Source organism: Trachurus trachurus (genome assembly GCF_905171665.1).
Source record: "Trachurus trachurus genome assembly, chromosome: 1".
Taxonomy (NCBI): Eukaryota; Metazoa; Chordata; class Actinopteri; order Carangiformes; family Carangidae; genus Trachurus; species Trachurus trachurus.
The window spans coordinates 38,308,800-38,331,609 of record NC_139891.1 but is presented as its reverse complement, the minus strand read 5'-3'; the positions used below and the strand labels follow the sequence as shown (position 1 = coordinate 38,331,609).

Sequence of the window (22,810 nt, the reverse complement as noted above, 5' to 3'; positions counted from 1 at the left end):
CAACTGAATCTAATTGATCTTCACTCAGAACTTGAATCATTGACTTTGATGTCATGAATGAAGGACATTTGAAATAGTTGTCGTCTCGTGTTTCCAGTTGTTCTTCTCTCTCACTGACAATGACTCTTCAGAGATGATCTGAATCTGATCTTAAAGTCAGAGCGTTTCACTCAGATAAAGACTGACTGGTCTGAAGCATCACATCAGATGTGGGTGGGTGGGGTTTGTCCACAGGTTTGTGTTCAGTTGAATGTGTGTAGTTGTAGTTTCCTGAGACCAGGACCAGAGATGGGTAGAGAGTAGCCAAAAATTTCACTCAAGTGAGAGTATTGTTACTTTATAATAATATTACTCAAGTAAAAGTAAAAAGTAGTCATCCAAATATTTACTTGAGTAAGAGTAAGAAAATACTTGGTGAAAATACTTCTCCAGTACTGAGGAACTGCTGCTGAGAAACCTTTTATTTGTTAAATAATCAGCACATGAACGTAATCAAATACACAAAAATATAAAACAGCAAAGAACAAATTCAGATATTGTCAAAGAACAACACTTAACAACCGAGACAAGAAATGAAATCTTTACAAAGTAACAAAGTAAGGCAAAGTCAGCCACAATAACTTACATATGCATACAGACGCCTATGAACTGTCATAAACTCTTTGTGTGTGTTACCCTAAACAAACAGATTGCGCATTGGATCGATAAAAAGTAGCGAGTAGCAAGCAGAATGTAGCTCAATGTAACGGAGTAAAAGTACCGCTTTATCCAAAAAGTTACCCAAGTAAATGTAACAGAGTAAATGTAGCATGTTTCTACCCACCTCTAACCAGGACCAAGAATTAATGTTGTACTTCTTTTATTCTTTATTCAGATTGAAGAGCTGCAGTTTGTCAGAGATCAGCTGTTCTTCTCTGGTCTCAGCTCTGAAGTCCAACCCCTCCCACCTGAGAGAACTGAACCTGGACAACAACAAGCTGCAGGATTCAGACCTGAAGGATCTGAGTGGTTTTCTGGAGAGTCCAGACTGTAGACTGGAGACGCTGAGGTCAGACTCTGTTTTATTTCTGTGCTCAGATGAATGTGATGTGAAAGTTGTGTTGACACTGAGCTGCAGACATGAGGCTGATATTAGACTGATCCACACTGAGGGTCGTCATGGTGACGTCTCATTCTTCTTCTCTGGTTTTAGTCCAGTCTCTGTTTCTCTTCACATTTCACCTCCACTACAGAAACACATGTAATGTGTCAGACAATAACTGATGTATAATCAATAGCTGGTGGCTCCTCCTCTTTCCTGAGGCTCTGTGATGTTTGTAGTGAAATATTCAAAGCCAACATGTCATTAGAGCTGCTGTTGCCATGGATCTGCTGGATGGATTCAGTCTGGATCCACAGGGTCCTGACTCCATTGGATTTGATTCAGTCAGAGATATTTCACTGACAGTTTCTATTTGTTTGGATATGAATGAGATTCTCAGAGAACTGAAGCTGTAAATTGTTCCTCTGACCTGCTGCATTGTTGTATTTCATCATGTGTAGAATAAAAAGCAGTTGGCTCTTTGTTCAGGTGACACCAGCAGCTCTACACCTGAACTCACCTGAACACATCTGGTTGTGTCAGACACAGGAGTGTTAAACATCAACCTCAGCTTTTATGAGTCCATACTGGATTATTCAAGTGAAAAGTGATTTTAATGGGTGAACAGACTTTTTTTCCCTCCAGCCCAACATCCCATAATAGCAAGTTGTGTGTGTGCTGGTTTCATCTCTTTGAAGAAGTTGGAGCAGGTTCAATGTGTGAAGTCAGTCAGCAGGTTTTTCTGTCTCTGAGCTTCATCAGCTGCTTCATTCAACATGTGTTTCTATCACATGATTGTTGTCATGGCAACAGAGTTCAGCCTCACATGTTTGTTGTCATGGCAACAGAGTTCAGCCTCACATGTTTGTTGTCTTTATAAAACTTGAGCATCATCAGTAAATCTCTGATCAATGTGGCTGCTCAACATGAGTTTGTCTGGATGGAGCCACAGGTGGAGCTGACAGGTGAAGAGGTGGAGTCACTGCGTCTGTGTTGAAGCAGCAGCAGCTTCTCATGAATATTAATGAGCTGTTTTCTCTCTATGTGACTGTTTAACCTGCTTCCTGTTGCTTCAGATGTTGGACTTTCATTTTCTAAACTTGTTCTTTCTGAAGCTTCTTCAGCTCTGAACAGATGATGAGACACTGAACTCTGTCAACAAGGAGCTTTGTCCTCAACTCACTGCTTTTATTCTTTATTCAGATTGGAGAACTGCAGGTTGTCAGAGATCAGCTGTTCTTCTCTGGTCTCAGCTCTGAAGTCCAACCCCTCCCACCTGAGAAACCTGTTCCTGACCAACAGCAAGCTGCAGGATTCAGCAGTGAAGGATCTGAGTGGTTTTCTGGAGAGTCCAGACTGTAGACTGGAGACTCTGGGGTCAGTTCACTGACTGTTACTGTTGTAGATCTGAGATCTTTGATCCACAACTGAATCTAATTGATCTTCACTCAGAACTTGAATCATTGACTTTGATGTCATGAATGAAGGACATTTGAAATAGTTGTCGTCTCGTGTTTCCAGTTGTTCTTCTCTCTCACTGACAATGACTCTTCAGAGATGATCTGAATCTGATCTTAAAGTCAGAGCGTTTCACTCAGATAAAGACTGACTGGTCTGAAGCATCACATCAGATGTGGGTGGGTGGGGTTTGTCCACAGGTTTGTGTTCAGTTGAATGTGTGTAGTTGTAGTTTCCTGAGACCAGGACCAGAGATGGGTAGAGAGTAGCCAAAAATTTCACTCAAGTGAGAGTATTGTTACTTTATAATAATATTACTCAAGTAAAAGTAAAAAGTAGTCATCCAAATATTTACTTGAGTAAGAGTAAGAAAATACTTGGTGAAAATACTTCTCCAGTACTGAGGAACTGCTGCTGAGTAACCTTTTATTTGTTAAATAATCTGCGCATGAACGTAAGCAACTACACAAAAATATAAAACAGCAAAGAACAAATTCAGATATTGTCAAAGAACAACACTTAACAACCGAGACAAGAAATGAAATCTTTACAAAGTAACAAAGTAAAGCAAAGTCAGCCACAATAACTTACATATGCATACAGACGTCTATGAACTGTCATAAACTCTTTGTGTGTGTTACCCTAAACAAACAGATTGCGCGTTGGATCGATAAAAAGTAGCGAGTAGCAAGCAGAATGTAGCTCAATGTAACGGAGTAAAAGTACCGCTTCTTCTTCACACTTATACTCAAGTAAAAGTAAAAAGTACGCTGCATTAAAACTACTCTTACAAGTACAGTTTATCCAAAAACTTACACAAGTAAATGTAACAGAGTAAATGTAGCATGTTTCTACCCACCTCTGACCAGGACCAAGAATTAATGTTGTACTTCTTTTATTCTTTATTCAGATTGGAGAACTGCAGTTTGTCAAAGATCAGCTGTTCTTCTCTGGTCTCAGCTCTGAAATCCAACCCCTCCCACCTGAGAGAAGTGGACCTGAGTGACAACATGCTGCAGGATTCAGACCTGAAGGATCTGAGTGGTTTTCTGGAGAGTCCAGACTGTAGACTGGAGACTCTGGGGTCAGACTCTGTTTTATTTCTGTGCTCAGATGAATGTGATGTGAAAGTTGTGTTGACACTGAGCTGCAGACATGAGGCTGATATTAGACTGATCCACACTGAGGATCGTCATGGTGACGTCTGTTTTCTTCTTCTCTGGTTTTATAGTCCATGAGCCAAGACCCCAAAATTGGCCTCCCGCAATCGAACGGGTGGGCAATTTCTAGTTTGTTTTTTTGACTTGGTAGACATCTCTAGTGAACAGTTTGGCATGATAACCATTGCAAACAGGTAGCTTAGTGGTGGTTATCATGTGTTGAATAGGTGGACCGGTAGAGTGGAAACTTGAAAACTGTGTATAGTGCTTGTTCGGTATTATGCTGTTTGTTGACCACTCAGTGCCTAAATCACTTCAAGGATGTTTTTCCCTTTTATCAAGACCCTACTGTAATAATAATAGACTCACCTCAGGAATATGTGAATGAAAATGTGATAAAAATTAGAACATAGGCCTACACATGAAATGGCCAACGTTTTTAGAGTGTTTTACTTTTCATGCAATAACAAGAACAAACAAATATTTTTTTACACAATTAAAATCAACTAAAGAGCTTGCTCCTTCTGTCACAAATAATGTGGAGCATACTACCAGTACAGTATTTCAAGTGTCCCTCTGTCAATGACCTACGCCTGGCCAACAGCCTGAACGAGTTCTACTGCCGCTTTGAAAGACAATGGGACAGACCTGATATCCCCCACACCTCCAACCACCAGCCATCGATCAGCAACAGCTCCTCCAAACCTGGATCACCTACACAGCCCCACACCCAAGTGCCACCCTCCCCCACACCTCTCTCCATCATAGAAATCAAATCAAATCAAAGAAGGAGAGGTGAAGAGACTGTGACAGTGTTAAGGTTAGGTTTAGGGTAAGGTTGAGGGTTAGGGCTACTTAAGTCGGAGAAATGGGAGGTCGGACTAATGGACTCAAAAATAAAGAAATGTATGGTCGGAGAAATGGGTAGTCAGACAGACGTCCCGGGTTGACGCGGGTCGGTGCGTTTGTGGGTTTAAACGGGTTTTTTGGCCAGTGGGAAAGGGGTATAAGTCTCCCCCTCCACCCTGAAGCACTGAGCCAATCAGCTGTCTCCGGTGTTCACACACATTTTTAACACCTCACTGGAGAACTGTCATGTGCCAGCTTGCTTCAAGGCCTCAGCCATTGTTCCAGTTCCCAAAAAGACAAGGCTCACAGGCCTTAATGACTACAGACCCGTTGCTCTGACTTCTGTGGTCATGAAGACTTTTGAGTGCCTCGTCTTGACCCACCTTAAGGACATTACAGTTCACCTACAGAGCCAACAGATCTGTAGATGATGCTGTAAACATGGCCCTCCACTAGCACCTGGACTCCCCAGGATCCTACGCCAGGATACAGTTTGTGGACTTCAGCTCTGCCTTCAATACGATCATCCCAGCTCTGCTCCGTGACAAGCTCTCCCAGCTTAATGTGCCTGACTCCATGTGCAGGTGGATTACGGACTTCCTGACTGACAGACGGTAGTTCGTGAGGCTGGGGAAGCATGTCTCTGACACCCGGACCATCAGCACTGGATCCCCCCAAGGTTGCGTCCTTTCTCCTCTGCTGTTCTCCCTGTACACCAACAGCCGCACATCTGGACACCAGTCTGTCAAGCTCCTGAAATTTGCTGACACCACCCTCATCTGCCTCATCTCTGATGGGGACAAGTCGGCCTACAGCAGTGAGACGGACCGTCTGGTGTCACGGTGCAGCATGAACAACCTGGAGCTCAACGCTATGAAGACAGTGGAGATGATAGTGGACTTCAGAAAGGACCCACCTGCCCTCCCCCCTGTCATCCTCTGTGACTCTACAGCGACCCTGGTTGAGTCCTTCTTCTTCCTGGGCACCACCATCTCCCAGGAGCTCCAATGGGAGCAGAACATTAGCTCCCTCACCAAGATGCCTCAGCAGAGGATAGGCTATACTTCCTGCTGCAGCTGAAGAAGTTTCACCTCCCTGTGAAGATGCTGGTGAACTTCTACACTGCCACCACTGAATCCATCCTCACATCCTCCATGTCAGTCTGGTGTGCTGCAGCTACGGCCAGAGACAAGGCCAAACTGCAGCGTGTCATTCACTCTGCCCAGAGGGTGATCGGCTGCAGCCTCCCATCTCTTCAAGAGCTGTACATCTCCAGGACCAGAGCCAGAATAGCTGCTGACCCCTCTTATCCTGGACACAAACTCTTCCAGCCCCTCCCCTCTGGCAAAAGGCTCCGGTCCATCCGGACCAGGACCTCACGCCACAAGAACAGTTTCTTCCTCTCTGCAGTCAGCCTAATGAACAATGCCCCAGTTCCCTCTAAATAACCCTAAACCTATGGATGTAATATGCTATAATGTTAATGTCATCTTTACTCACTACATCTTAGCCTTCTTAACCTTGGATGTATATATAAACCATTAAAAATGTTCCCTGTATAATGTGATTTCACAAAAGTCCTCTGCTACTTCCTGCTAACAGCAGTATTAAAGCCGATTTTCCCCCTCGCTCCCTCATGCACCCAGTGGAATTAGCGCCAACTAGTGGTGCAAACAAATATTATCTGCAGGGCCTTTCTGCAACTTCAAAGGCGCTCTAAATCATCAGTAGTGGCACACAAATTATGAAATGTGCAACATCGGAGAATGGCCATAATTGGTGTATATGGCATTTTTATGGTCAAAATAGTGAATGCATGATAAATATTGTTAAGCTACTCTTGTGCGAAGGTTATCATACCAATTAATAATCTGGACATATATAGGAATAATAAAATAGCAACAAGAATTTGCCCACCCTTTCGATTGCGATTGGTGGTCTGGCTCATGGACTGTCTCTGTTTCTCTTCACATTTCACCTCCACTACAGAAACACCTGTAATGTGTCAGACTATAACTGATGTATAATCAATAGCTGGTGGCTCCTCCTCTTTCCTGAGGCTCTGTGATGTTTGTAGTGAAATATTCAAAGCCAACATGTCATTAGAGCTGCTGTTGCCATGGATCTGCTGGATGGATTCAGTCTGGATCCACAGGGTCCTGACTCCATTGGATTTGATTCAGTCAGAGATATTTCACTGACAGTTTCTATTTGTTTGGATCTGAATGAGATTCTCAGAGAACTGAAGCTATAAATTGTTCCTCTGACCTGCTGCATTATTACAAACATTAAAGGTGCAATATGTAAGAATGTGGCCAAAAACGGTTACTGCAGTCAAATTCAAAACACAGCGATCTCATTTTTTCTCCCAGTCGTAGCGGCAGCTCAGTGGAAGCAGACCGGAGGCTGAAATGCCACTGACACTGGGAGAGAGGGCTAGGTGGCGCAACATGTAAACACGTAAATTCAAAACATAAACATGATTTGCAGTCTGCAACAAAAGATTTTTAATGCGAATACTCTGGCTGTACTATTGTTGTTGGTGAGTTCATCATGTTATATGAACATTATTCCTGAGTCTCTGTGACATATTAGGAGGATTTTACGGCCAGTTGCTTTAGATTTCTTACATACTGTACCTTTAATGTTCATCATTCATTTATTGTCTTTCATCATGTGTAGAATAAAAAGCAGTTGGCTCTTTGTTCAGGTGACACCAGCAGCTCTACACCTGAACTCACCTGAACACATCTGGTTGTGTCAGACACAGGAGTGTTAAACATCAACCTCAGCTTTTATAAATCCATACTGGATTATTCAAGTGAAAAGTGATTTTAATGTGAGAACAGATTTTTTTGCCTGCAGCCCAACATCCCATAATAACAAGTTGTGTGTGTGCTGGTTTCATCTCTTTGAAGAAGTTGGAGAAGGTTCAATGTGTGAAGTCAGTTTGTATGGATGGAGCCGCAGGTGGAGCTGACAGGTGAAGAGGCGGAGTCACTGCGTCTGTGTTGAAGCAGCAGCAGCTTCTCATGAATATTAATGAGCTGTTTTCTCTCTATGTGACTGTTTAACCTGCTTCCTGTTGCTTCAGATGTTGGACTTTCATTCTCTAAACTTGTTCTTTCTGAAGCTTCTTCAGCTCTGAACAGATGATGAGACACTGAACGCTGTCAACAAGGAGCTTTGTCCTCAACTCACTGCTTTTATTCTTTATTCAGATTGGAGAACTGCAGGTTGTCAGAGATCAGCTGTTCTTCTCTGGTCTCAGCTCTGAAGTCCAACCCCTCCCACCTGAGAGAACTGAACCTGAGTGGCAACAAGCTGCAGGATTCAGGAGTGAAGGATCTGAGTGGTTTTCTGGAGAGTCCAGACTGTAGACTGGAGACTCTGGGGTCAGTTCACTCACTGTTACTGTTGTAGATCTGAGATCTTTGATCCACAACTGAACCTGATTGAGCTTCACTCAGAACTTGAATCACTGACTTTGATGTCATGAATGAAGGACGTTTGAAATAGTTGTTGTCTCATGTTTCCAGTTGTTCTTCTCTCACACTGACAACAGGGTTTCCGCGGGGTTGTAAAAGGTAGTAAAAGGTAGTAAATGAAATTAGCAAAAATTAAGGCCATTAAAAAGTATTAAAAAGTAATAAATGTCATCTGACGTGGTATTAAATTTTCGAAGCACTATCCAACTATGAGTTTGTTCCCATTTGTGTTAGGTGCAGGCCTAAAAATCCCGTTAATTTATTTAGCCTATATTTTATAAATTATATGTGCAAGTAGGACCAGAGCGATATCAATGATGTGACGTCGGTCAGTGTGCGTTCGCGGTAAAACTATTTGCGCTTCAGTCTAAAACCGTGCCGCCTGGGTGATTTTGGCTGCTGCCTTGGTTAAAACATGTGTGCATGGGGGACCGTTCAGATGTATTGTCATTACTTTCAATATAGATGCGCATCATGCGCGATCACAATGTGTCAGTGTTGGGTCAGACCAAGATTCTCCCTCGGTGTCTCTCCTACTGTTTGCCACGGAGCTCTGCCCCGTTTGAAAGGTGAAGGAAGCCCATGTGAAAAGACGTCAGGTCAGTAAAATGTTGAACAGGCTGATAATCACGTGAAAGTGAAGCAACCTCGTTCATAGTTCGCTCTGATTATACAATATCCAATGTAGACGCGCGACATGCACGCTCACAACCGAAAGCAGCACCGTAGCTGCGCGCATTCGATGCGACGGCGACGCGCTTGTTTTTTCGTGCACGAGTATCAGCTGTGCGCTGCAGACGTGCACGGTTCCCTATGTTGCTGTGTCAGGCAGGTGTTTCCCACAGAGCTCTGCCCAATTTAAATAAACACAAAGGTTTCCAAAGTGCTGTACAGACAAACGTAATCACAGAAGGCTAACAATGAAGTAAAGGTGAGCTGTCAAGATGTATGCAGTAATTAATTATTTCATATACTGTACCTATCACTCCTATTATTTCCAATTCACAGGTGCATTAGAATATCATGGTTAAGTTTATCAAGGCATATGTCAGTATTTCAATTCATAAAGTGAAACTAACACAAAGAATGAAACATTTCATGTCTTTATTTATTCTATTTATTTTAATTGTACTGATTATGACTAACATTAAATGAAGACTTACAATTCAGTATCCCCAAAAATCTAAATATTACAAAGGACCAATTAAAAAAAAAAAAAAAAAAAAAAAAAAGCATTTTTAATAGGCTACAGAAATGTTGGCTTTACTTCTGGAAATGGACTTTGCCATGATATTATAATGTATTGAGATGCACCTGTATACTGTATAATTTGTTAATGCTGAGTGTCACCGCCCTGAGCACACCCCCCTAACAGGTAACAGGTACTTGATTTGAATTGTGAGCATTTGCCTACTACACTTAGTCACTCAGAAAGTTAAGTAAGAAAATGACAGTAATCTGTTACTTTTTAATTAGTTACCCCCAACACTGAAGTTCGAAAAGTTGCCACTACAGTTGCAGCTCGAAGTCGTGTTGGTATTAAAAAATATTGTGGCGGTATTAAAAGGTATTAAATTCAACTTAAGAATTTCTGTATAAACCCTGGACAATGACTCTTCACTTTCAGCTCATTTCTCTTGACTCACACTCTTTGTGTGTGTGTGTGTGTGTGTGTGTGTGTGTGTGTGTGTATGGGGTGAAATCGATTTCAAAACAACCGGAAAGACGCGCAGCGACGTGTGTGTGCACGCATGGTTACTTTGAAACGCGTGTGTGCGTGCGTTGTTACGCGCAGGTTGTATTTCACGCGTGACAAAAGCTGCGTACGTATGAAGCAGCGTGTGCACGTCTGTCAGGGTTACGCCCCGCCTTTCCGAAGCCCCGCCTTTCCGACAATAGACTTCCATTCATCGTAATAGCGGGGTTTTCTATTTTTTCTAAAGACCCCGCTATTCCGAAAAGGCTATTGGGGGAAAACCCCAGTGCGCAGTGCGCATTGATCCTTTTTTCCTTTTTGGCGTCAAACGGATCATGTGCATAATTAACTGCAAAACAAGCAAATACTTCATATTAATGACTTATAATGTTCATTATGCTTCTAGCCTGTCTAGCCTCTACCTGGTCTTTCTACTAAACTTAACCAACTCCTTTCTTCATTGCCTAAACCCAACCAGCATCTCCCTCAGTCAGCTGTCAGCACGAGCGGCGGCTGCAGCAGCCTCACGCCCGTGTGAGCTCAAGCCGGCTTCAGCCGTGCTCGAGCGGAGCAGGGGGGGAGAAAAAAAGTGTATTTCTATTACTGTGTGGAGATCTCCAACAACGGAGTCGGGGAGAAAGCAAGTGGGACAGATCTGCCTAGTCCCTGAGCAGCGCACGTTTCACAGACAAGCCGCAACACAGAGTGTAAACAACGTCACGCGGTTCAGCACCTTGGACATTGGACAGCTGGGGGGGGGGACTGTGTCGGAACAGCGGTGTTTCGAAGTGGGGGTATTTCGGAACAGCGGGGTGTCGAAATGGAGGGCTGTCCCCGTCTGTCAGTCACTGTTTGACAAATTATGTTACGCGTTCACACACACGTGCGGTCGCAGATTTTGTTGCTGCGCAGCAGGAAGTTGATCTGCACCGTGCGCACCACTCCGCGTAACTTGACATGTAATGTAGTTGGCCAATTCATTTTAGTCAACCAGGGGAGGCAGCAGTGAGCCACACTTTGCCTGCCGGACGAAAAGAAGAAGAAGAAGCAGAAGGAGGAGAAGAAGGAGAAGGAAAAGAAAAAAGGAAAAGACCAATATAATACATCCATGGAAAAGACCCATGAGATAATTATATTATAGACAGGAGGAGGCTCAGTGATGTCATGTCTTTTTATGCTCCATGGTTGACACTGATTCTGCATTGATATTTCAATTTCAACCTTCCTGATGGCTCGACAGTTTTGTTACAGTACCTATATAATTATTAATAAAGTGTAAAAAAAATAATAATAAAACTCGGCCGGGAGTGTGTTGCAGCCTCTGTGCAGCTATTGAGGTGCACAAACCTAACGCACATCTCCAGCTGTCCCAGCAGTTGTCAATGAACTGATTACGTGCGGGGGGCGTGGTTAACTTACAAATGTTTGTATTCATTTGTGTCTGCAGGCCATGTGTAAGCAAAGTAAAAGAAACAGAAACAGAACTCTTTCGTTTTTCTGTTTCAAAACCAAAAAAAAATCAAAAAACAACGTTGTTTTTCTGTTATTCTGTTTTAAAACAAAAACAGAATAACGTGGAAAATTAAGTCTTTGACTTTTTTATTGTTTTGTCATTATGATATTTGGAAACTTCGCTCCACAGCGGCCAGGTCCCGGAGCAACTCTCTCCACACCCCCCGCTTGCGTCCGCTCACCCCCCCCCGGCCGGAGCTCCGTGGTCCATATGCCATCCCTGCACCAGAGTTCCCCGGGTCACGCTGCTGATCCGCCCCGCGGAGCAGGCAGCTCGCAGCGGCCTCCTTCTCCAGCGGATCGCTCCGTCCTGGACCGGGGAGCGACGTCGCCGCAGCCGCCGCTGTGGAGCGCTGGAGGAGGAGGCCACTGTGAGCTGCCTGGTCAGCGAGGCGGGGCAGCAGCTTGACCCGGGGATGGCATATGGACCACGGTCCACAGCGGCTCAGACGCAAGGTGTGGAGAGAGTGGCTCCGGCCGGCCGCTGTGGCCAGCTGGGACACGGATTATTCTCTCTGTCTTCATTGAACAAATAAATCATGTCATGCAACAGCCTATATATCTGTATCTCGTATTGGATCGATTGCACCATCTACTGGATGAAAATAGAACACAGAACAACTAAGTTACACTACGCGTCATGTTACATGTAGTGGTGCACACCGGGCAGCTCAACTTCCGGCTGCGCAGCAATAGATTCTGCGACTGCACGCACGTGTGAACGCCTAGCAACATTAGTCAAACAGTGACAGACAGACGTGCACAATCTGCTTCATACGAACGCAGCTTCTTGTCACGCGTAACACAGTTTGCGCACGTCGTTTCCGCGTACGCGTGAGCGCCTGACAAAAATGTTCAATCAGCTTCACGCGAGCGTTAATGCGTGCGTTCGCTGAAAAACGCATGAATGTTACACGTGGTCACTACGCGTAGTGTGATTACCGGCGTGCAGCAGTCATCACGCGTGAACGTGCGCGTGAACGGGGGGCCATTATAAGTCAATGAGGAAACTACATTACACGTCAGGCGCTGTCTGCTGCACAGGCGTCAAAGCACGTGGGTGTGACACGTCCAGTTGATAGGTGCGCACGTAATATGACACGATTGTACCGGCATAGTGTGTGTGTGTGAGTGTGTGCGTGTGTTACCCTAAACAAACAGGAAAAACTAGCGAGTAGCAAGCAGAATGTAGCTCAATGTAACGGAGTAAAAGTACCGCTTCTTCTTTACAATTATACTCAAGTTAAAGTAAAAAGTACGCTGCATTAAAACTACTCAGAGTTAATGTAGCATGTTTCTACCCACCTCTGACCAGGACCAAGAATTAATGTTGTACTGCTTTTATTCTTTATTCAGATTGTGGAACTGCAGTTTGTCAGAGATCAGCTGTTCTTCTCTGGTCTCAGCTCTGAAGTCCAACCCCTCCCACCTGAGACACCTGAGAGAACTGAACCTGAGTCAGAACAAGCTGCAGGATTCAGGAGTGAAGGATCTGAGTGGTTTTCTGGAGAGTCCAGACTGTAGACTGGAGACTCTGGGGTCAGTTCACTGACTGTTACTGTTGTAGATCTGAGATCTTTGATCCACAACTGAACCTGATTGATCTTCACTCAGAACTTGAATCGTTGACTTTGATGTCATGAATGAAGGACGTTTGAAATAGTTGTTGTCTCATGTTTCCAGTTGTTCTTCTCTCTCGCTGACAATGACTCTTCACTTTCAGATCATTTCACTCAGTCCTCATCAATAATGTCTGTTCACTTCACTTCAACCTCCAGGGGGCGCTGTCACAAACACATGTTAGACTGCTCTGTAGTGTTAGACCAGTCTTCATTTTGTTCACAGAGATGATCTGAATCTGATCTTAAAGTCAGAGTGTTTGACTCAGATAAAGACTGACTGGTCTGAAGCATCACATCAGATGTGGGTGGGTGGGGTTTGTCCACAGGTTTGTGTTCAGTTGAATGTGTGTAGTTTTAGTTTCCTGAGACCAGGACCAAGAAAGACCTTAGTCCTGGATCAGGACTGGACCTTTAAACTCTGATCCAGTTCAGTCCTGAATAAAAGTTTTGGAGTCAGTGTTTAGTCCAACATGTCTGATCAGATATTGATTCTATGTTGACAGACTGTCCTGAGGTCAGCAGCAATTATCAGTTCGACATTAAGAGGTGGATGAATGTTTTAATTATTTCATTCTTTATTCAGATTGATGAGCTGCAGGTTGTCAGAGATCAGCTGTTCTTCTCTGGTCTCAGCTCTGAAGTCCAACCCCTCCCACCTGAGAGAACTGGACCTGAGATGGAACAACCTGCAGGATTCAGACCTGAAGGATCTGATTGATCTCCAGAAGAGTCCAGACTGTCGACTGAAGACACTATGGTCAGTTAAATCTGTGTGTGTGTGTATGTGTGTGTGTGTGTGTGTGTGTGTGTGTGAGAGAGAGACAGAGAGAGAGAGAGAGAGAGAGAGAGAGAGAGAGAGAGACAACATTGAATTGTGAAATGGGTTTAACTAAAAGAAAAAAATGGTTTTCTCTATACTAGGTAATTATACTATATTGACTGGGTTAAATAGAATTACATTACTAGTAAGAGATTAAAATCATTGACTGAAACTAGACGAAAATATATATTTTATTTATTTACCATTTATTTATTCTGTCTAAAATCAGACTAAAATGCTCAGACTTTTAGTCGACTGAAACTTGACTAGACAAAAAAGGAGCATGAACCTGACTAAAACTAATAAAAAAAACAGGCCACCAAAAACAACACTAGTGGGCAGTTTTAATTGGTCTCTTTTCTTTTTCTTTTCATAATGTAACTTAGATCCATAACAAGACATATAAACATATAGACACGTAGAAGTTTGATTAAACTAATTATTTAATGCAGAAACAAGACAAGAACCAAAACCAACAGAGTGTGGAGACCTAACAGAGTCCTAATGCTCCAGTATCAGGTAAAGGTTTGTGGTGTTAGGACAAAACCAGGAAGTATGAGCCAGACGTCCTGTTGCATCTGTCACTCATATCAGATTCACTAAATACATGTTGTTGATCTTTGCTTTAGAATAATGTTAGTCTGCAATAAATATGGAGAAGAATGTCTTTTTGTTTAAATGGCCATACTACGTTCCAGCAGATGCAATGGATAAACTTTAGTGGAAATGATCAATAGAACAGTTTCTCTATGAAATCTCAACAGCCAATCAGGTGCTGCGGTCCCACAGATACTTATGTAATAACTTGTATCTGTAACATGAGCTGACAGGTAACAGGAGGAAACCCCTCACTGAAGTGTTGGAGCAGTGATGCTGCATGTTTCACTTCAGTTCAATGTTGTTTCAGTCTTTGTTCATATTTCTACACAGTTGCTGCTGCACATTGAAATCAAACACAGCAACACAGTGTGAAAAGGTGTGAAGGTGAAGCTGCAGCTGCTTCCACCTCCCCTCTCTATGTTACAGGAAACAGCAGCTCTCTCTCTACAGGCCAATGTCCAGTCACTCAACTACTGACTAACTGCCGTGTGTGTGTGTGTGTGTGTGTGTGTGTGTGTGTGTGTGTGTGTGTGTGTGTGTGTGTGTGTGTGTGTGTGTGTGTGTGTAGGCGGTAGAGGATTGCCAGAAGAACCAGAGGAAGTGGAGGTGACTCCCAGCGCTGCAGTCTGAGCTGATCTGAGAACAGCTCCACTGTCACACACAGAGTCCAGTCCACCATCGTCCCTGTGTGTCCTCTGGACCTGACAGAGCATCATCAGTGTCTCTGGACTTAAAGCTCATTAAAATGCTCTGAGGTTCAACTGTGAATCTTCTATTGTTGTGTTCTGTTCTCCCTCCCTACCTGAGGGGGGCGCTGTCCTTTGCTCTGTTTCCATTGGGCCTTTTTTTCTTGTCACGATGGGAGACGCAGCCTGATTCACCTGCTGCTGAGAACGGACGGGACTTCACCGAGCTCTCTGCGCTAAACTTTGATTTGAAGCTTTTAGTGAACTCAGTTAGTCCAGATTGTTGAAGAAACTCATCAATATTTTTCAAACGTGAAATTGAACTCACACCACAAAAATGTCTAAAAGTCCTCTTCTTACTCCTCCTTTTTATTCTCTGTACAGATGTTTGAATTGTCCTTGTGTATTTTATTAACTCATCATATTGTAGCTTTTTGATATGAAACCCAAACAAATCTAAAAGTAGAAAAGTTAAAAGTCAGGGCGGTGTTTGGCTCAGTTGGTGGAGCACCTGCCCCATGTGTTCAGGCTGTAGTCCTCACTGCGGGCGACCCCAGTTCGAGTCCGCGCCGAGCGGTCCTGTCCTGCGTGTCGTTCCCCACCTCTCTGCCTCCCGTTTCCTGTCTCTCTCTCAACTGTCCTATCCAAGGTGAAAAAAGCCCCAAAATATACTTAAAAAAAGAAAAGAAAGAAAAGTTAAAAGTGAATTATAAATTATGTATATACGAGATGTACGGTTGTATAGTATGTGAATTATGTGGCTGTGTATATGATTTAATGTGGGTATATTGTAAAAGGGAAATAAAAGGGGGGGAAATGAAATAATAAAAACTTGATTAGAAAAAGCATAATTCAACGTGTATTTTCTATTTCTTAATTTCTATTAATTTTTCTTAATCATAATCTTAATGACACTATTGCAAATACTGTTGTCTTTTTTACTGCTATTGCTATCTGCTTTTTATAATCTATCTGCTGCAACCCTGTGAATTTTCCCATTGTGGGACAAATAAAGGATTATTTTATATAATCTTATTACAAGATACAGTCATATTATATTATCATACTAATACTACGATGATTCAGATTGTAAACAACATGATACGTTTCTGACGTGATTAGTTTGTCTGTCATGAAAATATATTGTTAGAACATTAAACTTGTCATGTAGTAACTTACATAGTTCTGTGTCTGAAAATGAAAAAGTCACTTAACTTGTCGAAAAACTGTTGTAAAGTAAAAAAAATGGAAATAAAAATAAAAATAGTGTTAGTAGAACTAGGAAGTAAAAGTACGTCAGCTTTGTACTTTAACAAATAGACCTCATTAATATTCATGTATTTCCCGGGAAAATGACAGTCCGCCAAAACAGCGCTCTATTGAAACTCCCACCACAGACCTGAGTCTGGGCCGGGTCTAGCAACAAGTGACGCAACATCCGCCCTGATGCGTGTCCAATCAGCAGCGACGCCGCTGTGACGCTGACCAATCAGAGCGCAGCGGCGGGAAACACAGCTGATCGACGAGGAGGCGGCAGCTACGATTTGGCGCAAGTTTGTCCTCAGTCTGCAGCAGAAGAGAGAGGGAGAGAAACCTCCAGGACAGCAGCAAACCCTCCAGACCGAGCTCACAAGGTTTTATTTCACTTTTTAACAACAGGTGAGTTCATCTATCACGTTTGTTTCCACAGTAAAAGCTGAAATAGTCTGTTAGTCGATAGATACCGGAAGCTGTTCGGCAGCTCCGCCGCTCAGAGGAGTTTCGTTCGTTTATCGACTGAAACAACACGATTATCGTCTTTTTTAACGTCTTATATCAACTCATGTGTTCGGTCAGAGTTACTTTAATGATAACACGATGTGTTTTAGGTTGAACTACAGTCGTATTGTGTGTGTGTTTAAACACACACACACCGCAATGTTTGGAGCCTCCTCTGTCTTGGCGCCATTAACCAGCCACACTGTATTGTTTCCTGCTCTGGGGTCTCATTTATAAAACTGTGCGTGGGATCGTTACTAAAAGTGTACGTACGCCCAAAAGCCAAGTTTTGCGTGCGCCAGTAAATATTCAGACTTATAAAACCCTGCGTACGCACACTTGCAAGCAAACTTCCCTTTATAAATCAGAGAGTTCCTACAATTGTGCGCAGCTGAATCCACTCCACGTTCCGCCCTGTACACGCCCTGTTTTAACCGTAGATGGTCAATGCAAACCACCACATGAATGCGATCTGCATGTCAATGAGCCTGACGTGCTGTTGTTCTGTCGCTGTTGTGAATTAGCTGCAGGTGTGAAAGTGGCGACGTGACGTGTTGCCGCAGCTGTTAACGGCGTCAGCGGCTCAGAGCGCACGCGGTGTTGTTTTGGTGCGCTGCCTCTCACATGCTGGACCCGGTTCGGCACATAGTTACAACAATGACAACAGTTCTAATCTGAAACGAGTTATTAACCATTCGTCTCCCTCTCCCTCCTTTCTCCTCCAGCGGTGCCGTGGTGCAGAATTACGCACGGGGCTCACTGTATTATTTTCAGTAATTAGACTGATCGATAAAACTTTGAATAATTAGCAGAATCAGTTACATTCTGAGGAATGATCAAACATGACACTTCTCTTGATAACAAGAAAACAGAATGTAACAATTATGGCAACAATTACTGGATTTTTCCCCCAGGGTTTGAGATTTAATTGACTCAAGATCATATGTCCACAGTATCATAGGAACATATAGTTATTTACACCATGTATTTATCCCATGCAGCAGCGCCGTCCTCTCCTCCTCCTGCGCTCTGGGAGTGGACAATATGACGGAGAGATGGTGGTGATTAAATATAGAGAAGGAATTTTGATTTTGAATTTTAAGTTAGATTCTAAGAAGATGTTTCTGAAACACCAGTCCGATGCAAAATAAGGGCGCTGTTGAATTAAATCACCGTGGCAACATGGATCTAACGCATACGGGTTGAAATGAAATGTGTGACGGCCGATAATAAAAACATAATCGTTCTTCTCAATCATCATTTCCTGAGTCTGACTTCAGTTCACCACCACACCGTCTGTGTCGCCAATTCCCCTTTTCCTCCAAACCATGCGTACGCATGGGTCAGAGTTTGCTTAGAGCTGCGCACATTCTCCCGTCAAGTTAGTTTTTTATAGATCACAACCTTGGCGTGAAAAGTCACGTACGCCACTTTCAGCCCCGTTTTGTGCGTACGCAACGGTTATAAATGAGACCCCTGGTTGTTTTAATGTAAATCCAACTGTAACAGGAGGTTTTTATAACCTTAAACACCTAAAACACGTTATATCGAAAGTGTTGAATGTTGTTTTATGATCTGAAACTATGATATAAAGTCATAATTGTCTCTTACTCACTGTGGGGTTGATATAGTTTTCATTTTCCATCCAAACATAAAGTAAAATGTTGATTTACAGCCTCTATAGGAGGCAGATCTGAGTCAATATACAGGATATCATACTGTGAAATAGTCACTGTTCTGTGCATTAGGATCAGGTGTTATTCACTGGTTAGTGGGGAAAATGCAGGAGATGCAGCAGGGATGTCGTGGTCAGGGGAGGCAGGGGAACGCCGTCTGCCAACTAATTTCAAAATGTTCAAAACAAAACAAAAAAAACCTATAAAAACATTACAGCAATGGACAGAATATACCTACGACTTGCCTAAGATGCAAGTTCACGGTGACCATCACTCTGTTAGAATCCAGGATCGTCCCTGTGGCCTATTTGAAGATTAAAGAGTGTTTGTCTCGTATTTACGAGTGGTTCTGAAAGCAGCATCATCTGAGGCGGACGGTGGCCGGTCAGATCTACAGGAGCTTCAGGAGAGAAAAAGAAATTCTGATTCACAATGAAGCCTGTGTTTTATCAAGGATACATAGACATTTATTCAGTATATTGATCAAAATATAGTGCTGATGTTAGTGTGATTTTCATCTCTGGCAAACTTGGCTCTGCTGCCACCTACTGGACAAACTCTAGTCACTGCAGAAAGATGAGTCGATCCACTCAAGATGATAAAAAAAAAAAAGAACTATGGAGAGAAGAAACAATAACAACTCATTTATTTGGCATTTTTCATTATTATTTATTATATTTTGATGATTGATTACACTGGATGTCTTTGGGCTTTGAGTTGGTCAGACAGAATAACTCTGTACCACGAGGCAGGATTTAAAGTTATCGAGGTAACTTTTTTTACTTTTACTTCTATGATGGTTGTTCACTTACCGGGGTAAATCGGCATGGATGCTGAGCTCCTCACCTGCTGTGTAGCAGGTTAACGTCAGAGGATCAGATCAAAACCTGTCAAAAAAAACAAAAAAAAAACAACTACCGACCAATGAGATCACTAGAAACACTGAGTCATCATTCCTACTACAGGATCCTGGCAGGGACAAAAGACTGAACAACGCCAGAGAGGAAAACCCAGTGTTACCTGAGTTGATCCAGTTAACTGAGAGTTAGCCTGGATGTGTTAAACAGCAATATAGCGTGAAAAGGTGTCAAATAAGTGGTGAAAAGGTCAAATAAGTCAAAAAAGACTGAAAGAAACTATCAAAGGTAACACCCACACAACTATGACAAGTTCAATGAAGAGTTTCCTCCTTTTTATTCTCTGTAAAGACCTTTGAGTTGTCCTTGTTTATGAAATAGGCTCGTGTTGTAATTTATTAACTGATCCTATTGCAGATTCAAGTGTAACCTGAAAGAATCTAATGCAGAGATTATTCTTATTATTGAAATTAAATACTGAAAAACAATGTTAGCTGTCCTTTTCTGTTGTAGCTAAAGCCAGTTTTAACAGTGTTATATATTGTTAATTGCTTTGTTATATAGAAATGCATCATATTGTATCAAGTGGTTAATGACACACCCAAACAAACAATAAACTGCATCATGTTATAACTATATTGTCACGTTATTATCACATGGCTTGAGGGAGCAGTTTGTTGTAAAGCTTAATATTTACATGCTGGATACTCACAGTAATAATCACAGAGTGCATCGGTCTGAAGTCTTCACTCTCAGTTTCCCCAAGACTTGGAATAAAAGATGACTCCTCAGACGATTTTGGCCTTTTCCTCTAGTCTGCAAAGGTGTGAGTGTCTGTGTGTGTATGTGCATGACAATCAATACAAAATACTGATTAGTAACAGTTGACTGAACAGCAGCAAGAACACCTACTACACAGGTATCCGGTAGCTAACAATTAGCTACAACACAAGCTAGAAAGTACTACGAACCAAAACATCTCAGTCACTGTGGTGCAACATTTCAGAGATTCTTATAAATAATAAATCAAAACATAAGCAGCATCATCATCTCTAAATGTACAGTAATAATAATAATAGACTGTCTGGAGACACGTGGCTGGATAACGCCACACTGAATGTGTTGTTACATACAATCATTATATCAGAACAACGTGCAGTAATAAGACCGGACTTACACCACCTGAACTAAACTGAACTATATCACACACTAGCTCTCTACTATACTGCTTCTTTAAAGCAGCTGATGCCACTTAGAGACAGTGAGATGTGTCTCTATAGGTGTGGCAGCCGTCCATCACTTCAGTGTGTCCAGTAAAGAACAGTAGCTGATGTTCAGGTGAGGGTGTGAATACGGAGACGCAGAGTTCAGGTTTGGGCTCGGACCGTTTAGTCAAAAGGATTATTTGAATCTGAGCGTGATTCTGTGACAATACGTATCTAGTGAAATATTATAATTATTCAGAATATAACAAACATACAGTAGCAAAATGCCACATTACCACAAGCTAACTGCCAGGCCCAGAATCACAGTATGATAAGACACAACTATTAACTATGCAAGGAAAAAAACCCACTCACCTGCAGTAAGATACAATTTTAAATGTGTTACTTACATTTCTATAGATGTACACTGATGCATTCAGGAGCAAACAGGAGCGTGGGAACACAGAGTTCACGTGCTCGGAAAAGCCTGATCGGAAATACGCACAAAAACTTGTATAGACGGCGAATGACCTTTGTTTCCATAGTCTTCAGTTATACAGTCGTAGTTTATACGCGACGCTTGCGTATGGAAATAAACCCTCAATCATCATCGACGGTCGGTTGAATTCAGTGAACATTTCCCTTTTCTGTGTTCAGTCATCAATACAAGGACAGAGACAAACATGACACTAATAAACTGTGAAACTGCACTAGTGTGGTTTGACTGTTAATAAAGAGTCAAGTCTTCCACAGCAAGAGAGTGAATGGATTTCAGGTTGTTCTAGTTTGAAGTTGTTGCACTGGTGCTGAGTTATAATCAAAATAACTAATTAATGAGGTTCTGATGAGTTAATAGGAAGGAAATTTAGATTGAATGTTGTAAACTAGTGCAGTTAAAAATATATACCCCAAACACTAAACCTTTTTTAAAATTCCTTATATGTTCCTTGTTTCACTTGTTACTTGTATTTCTCTTCACTACCCATATCAGCTAAATGAGTGTGTAATGTTTATTCCTTACCTGTGAGTCCTGTGAAGTCCAGATGTGAATCCACAGAGTGAATCTGCAGCAGCTGGCCACACCACTTCATGAGTCCTTCAGAAAACCCTCTCTGGCTGCCTTCAGCTTCACATGGATTTCTTCAATCTTAAATCCAGGATCATAAACACCAGCAGTCTGTTTTTAGTACAGGACAAAGATATTTATTAAGTGTTTTCTTCATTAATGCTGGTCTTATCCATAATCGATTTTAACCTAAAAACAAATTATCTTCACATTTTACATAGTTGTGTGTAAAGATAAATGTAATAATAATAATTTCAGTATAATTTAGACATGAATTGTTCACATCACTCCTTTACTATGAAATTAAGATGATTTTACTTGAACTAAATGCTAAATTAACTCGTAGATTTACAACAATATTTTAAACTTAATATGAGACACATTCAAACTGATCAACACAGACATTTTAAAACACATTATTACTTCTCAAAATACTTTCTACTCGTCCTCCAAACCACACATGACAGGAGTCAGATAGATAGCATCATGATTAGCTTGTTAGCATCGTTAATTAACTCACCGTGGAGTTTCCAGAGAAGAAACCGTCACACCAACTCAGGTAGCGCAGGTGGAAAACACTCCCTGAAATCAGAACAAGATGTGTAAATTATTTCTGTTCATCTCACTAATTTTATGACTTTGTATTAGTTATTTCACTGCACGTTTTGCTTGTTATTACTTCTCTCCTACCTTAGCTAACAGGACTCGACAGAGACGTGATTCACAGGACAAAATATCTGATTAAATGCGTACGTGACTTACACTAGACACAAGATGGAGGCAGCACTCTGGACCGGCTACGAGTTACTAGCATCACTGAGTGGGGACTCGGTCACACACTTTGTTTTACTTTCTGCAAATTAACTTTGCTTTAACTTACTCATAATGTCACAAAAACATCCTCTAAACATCCTGAACATGTTAGAAAATTATACAGATACGATAAGTGTGTTTTAAAACCCACAACATATAGCCTAATATAACAAGTCAACTATGCGTACATGGTGCATGCTTACACTAGACTGTTAAACTAATTCAAGTCCTACACCATGTCTGAAAGTCTTCGTCTTAGAGGTTCAAAAAGTGCAGTTACTCACAGAGCTGATGAATGTCCCATGTGAACCAGTGCTCAGATGTGTAGTGATGCTGCCGTCTTCCTGCTGTGCTCCTCTGTGAGCTGTGTGTTGGATACAGGCTCACAAACCGTTATCAATTGTTCCAAGTCATAAATGCAGTTCCTGAACTGAGTGACTGTCACAGTTTGACGTGTTATGTC

At 42.2% G+C, this 22,810-nt stretch overlaps 2 protein-coding genes across 2 annotated transcripts in view; both read left to right on the top strand.

The window, feature by feature from the left end:
- The window catches only part of LOC310984633 (NACHT, LRR and PYD domains-containing protein 12-like), a 197,994-nt gene that overhangs the window by 87,263 nt on the left and 87,921 nt on the right, over positions 1-22,810 (top strand).
- Positions 1-22,810, top strand: part of LOC310990616 (uncharacterized protein) — a gene marked incomplete at both ends in the record, with an annotated part of 86,194 nt that overhangs the window by 58,524 nt on the left and 4,860 nt on the right. Inside the window, 5 exons of the mRNA XM_083978075.1 lie at positions 2,285-2,458; positions 3,450-3,623; positions 7,770-7,943; positions 12,601-12,783; positions 13,450-13,623. Coding sequence (XP_083834201.1) covers positions 2,285-2,458; positions 3,450-3,623; positions 7,770-7,943; positions 12,601-12,783; positions 13,450-13,623 — 879 coding nt within the window. The remainder of the gene's footprint in view (positions 1-2,284; positions 2,459-3,449; positions 3,624-7,769; positions 7,944-12,600; positions 12,784-13,449; positions 13,624-22,810) is intronic.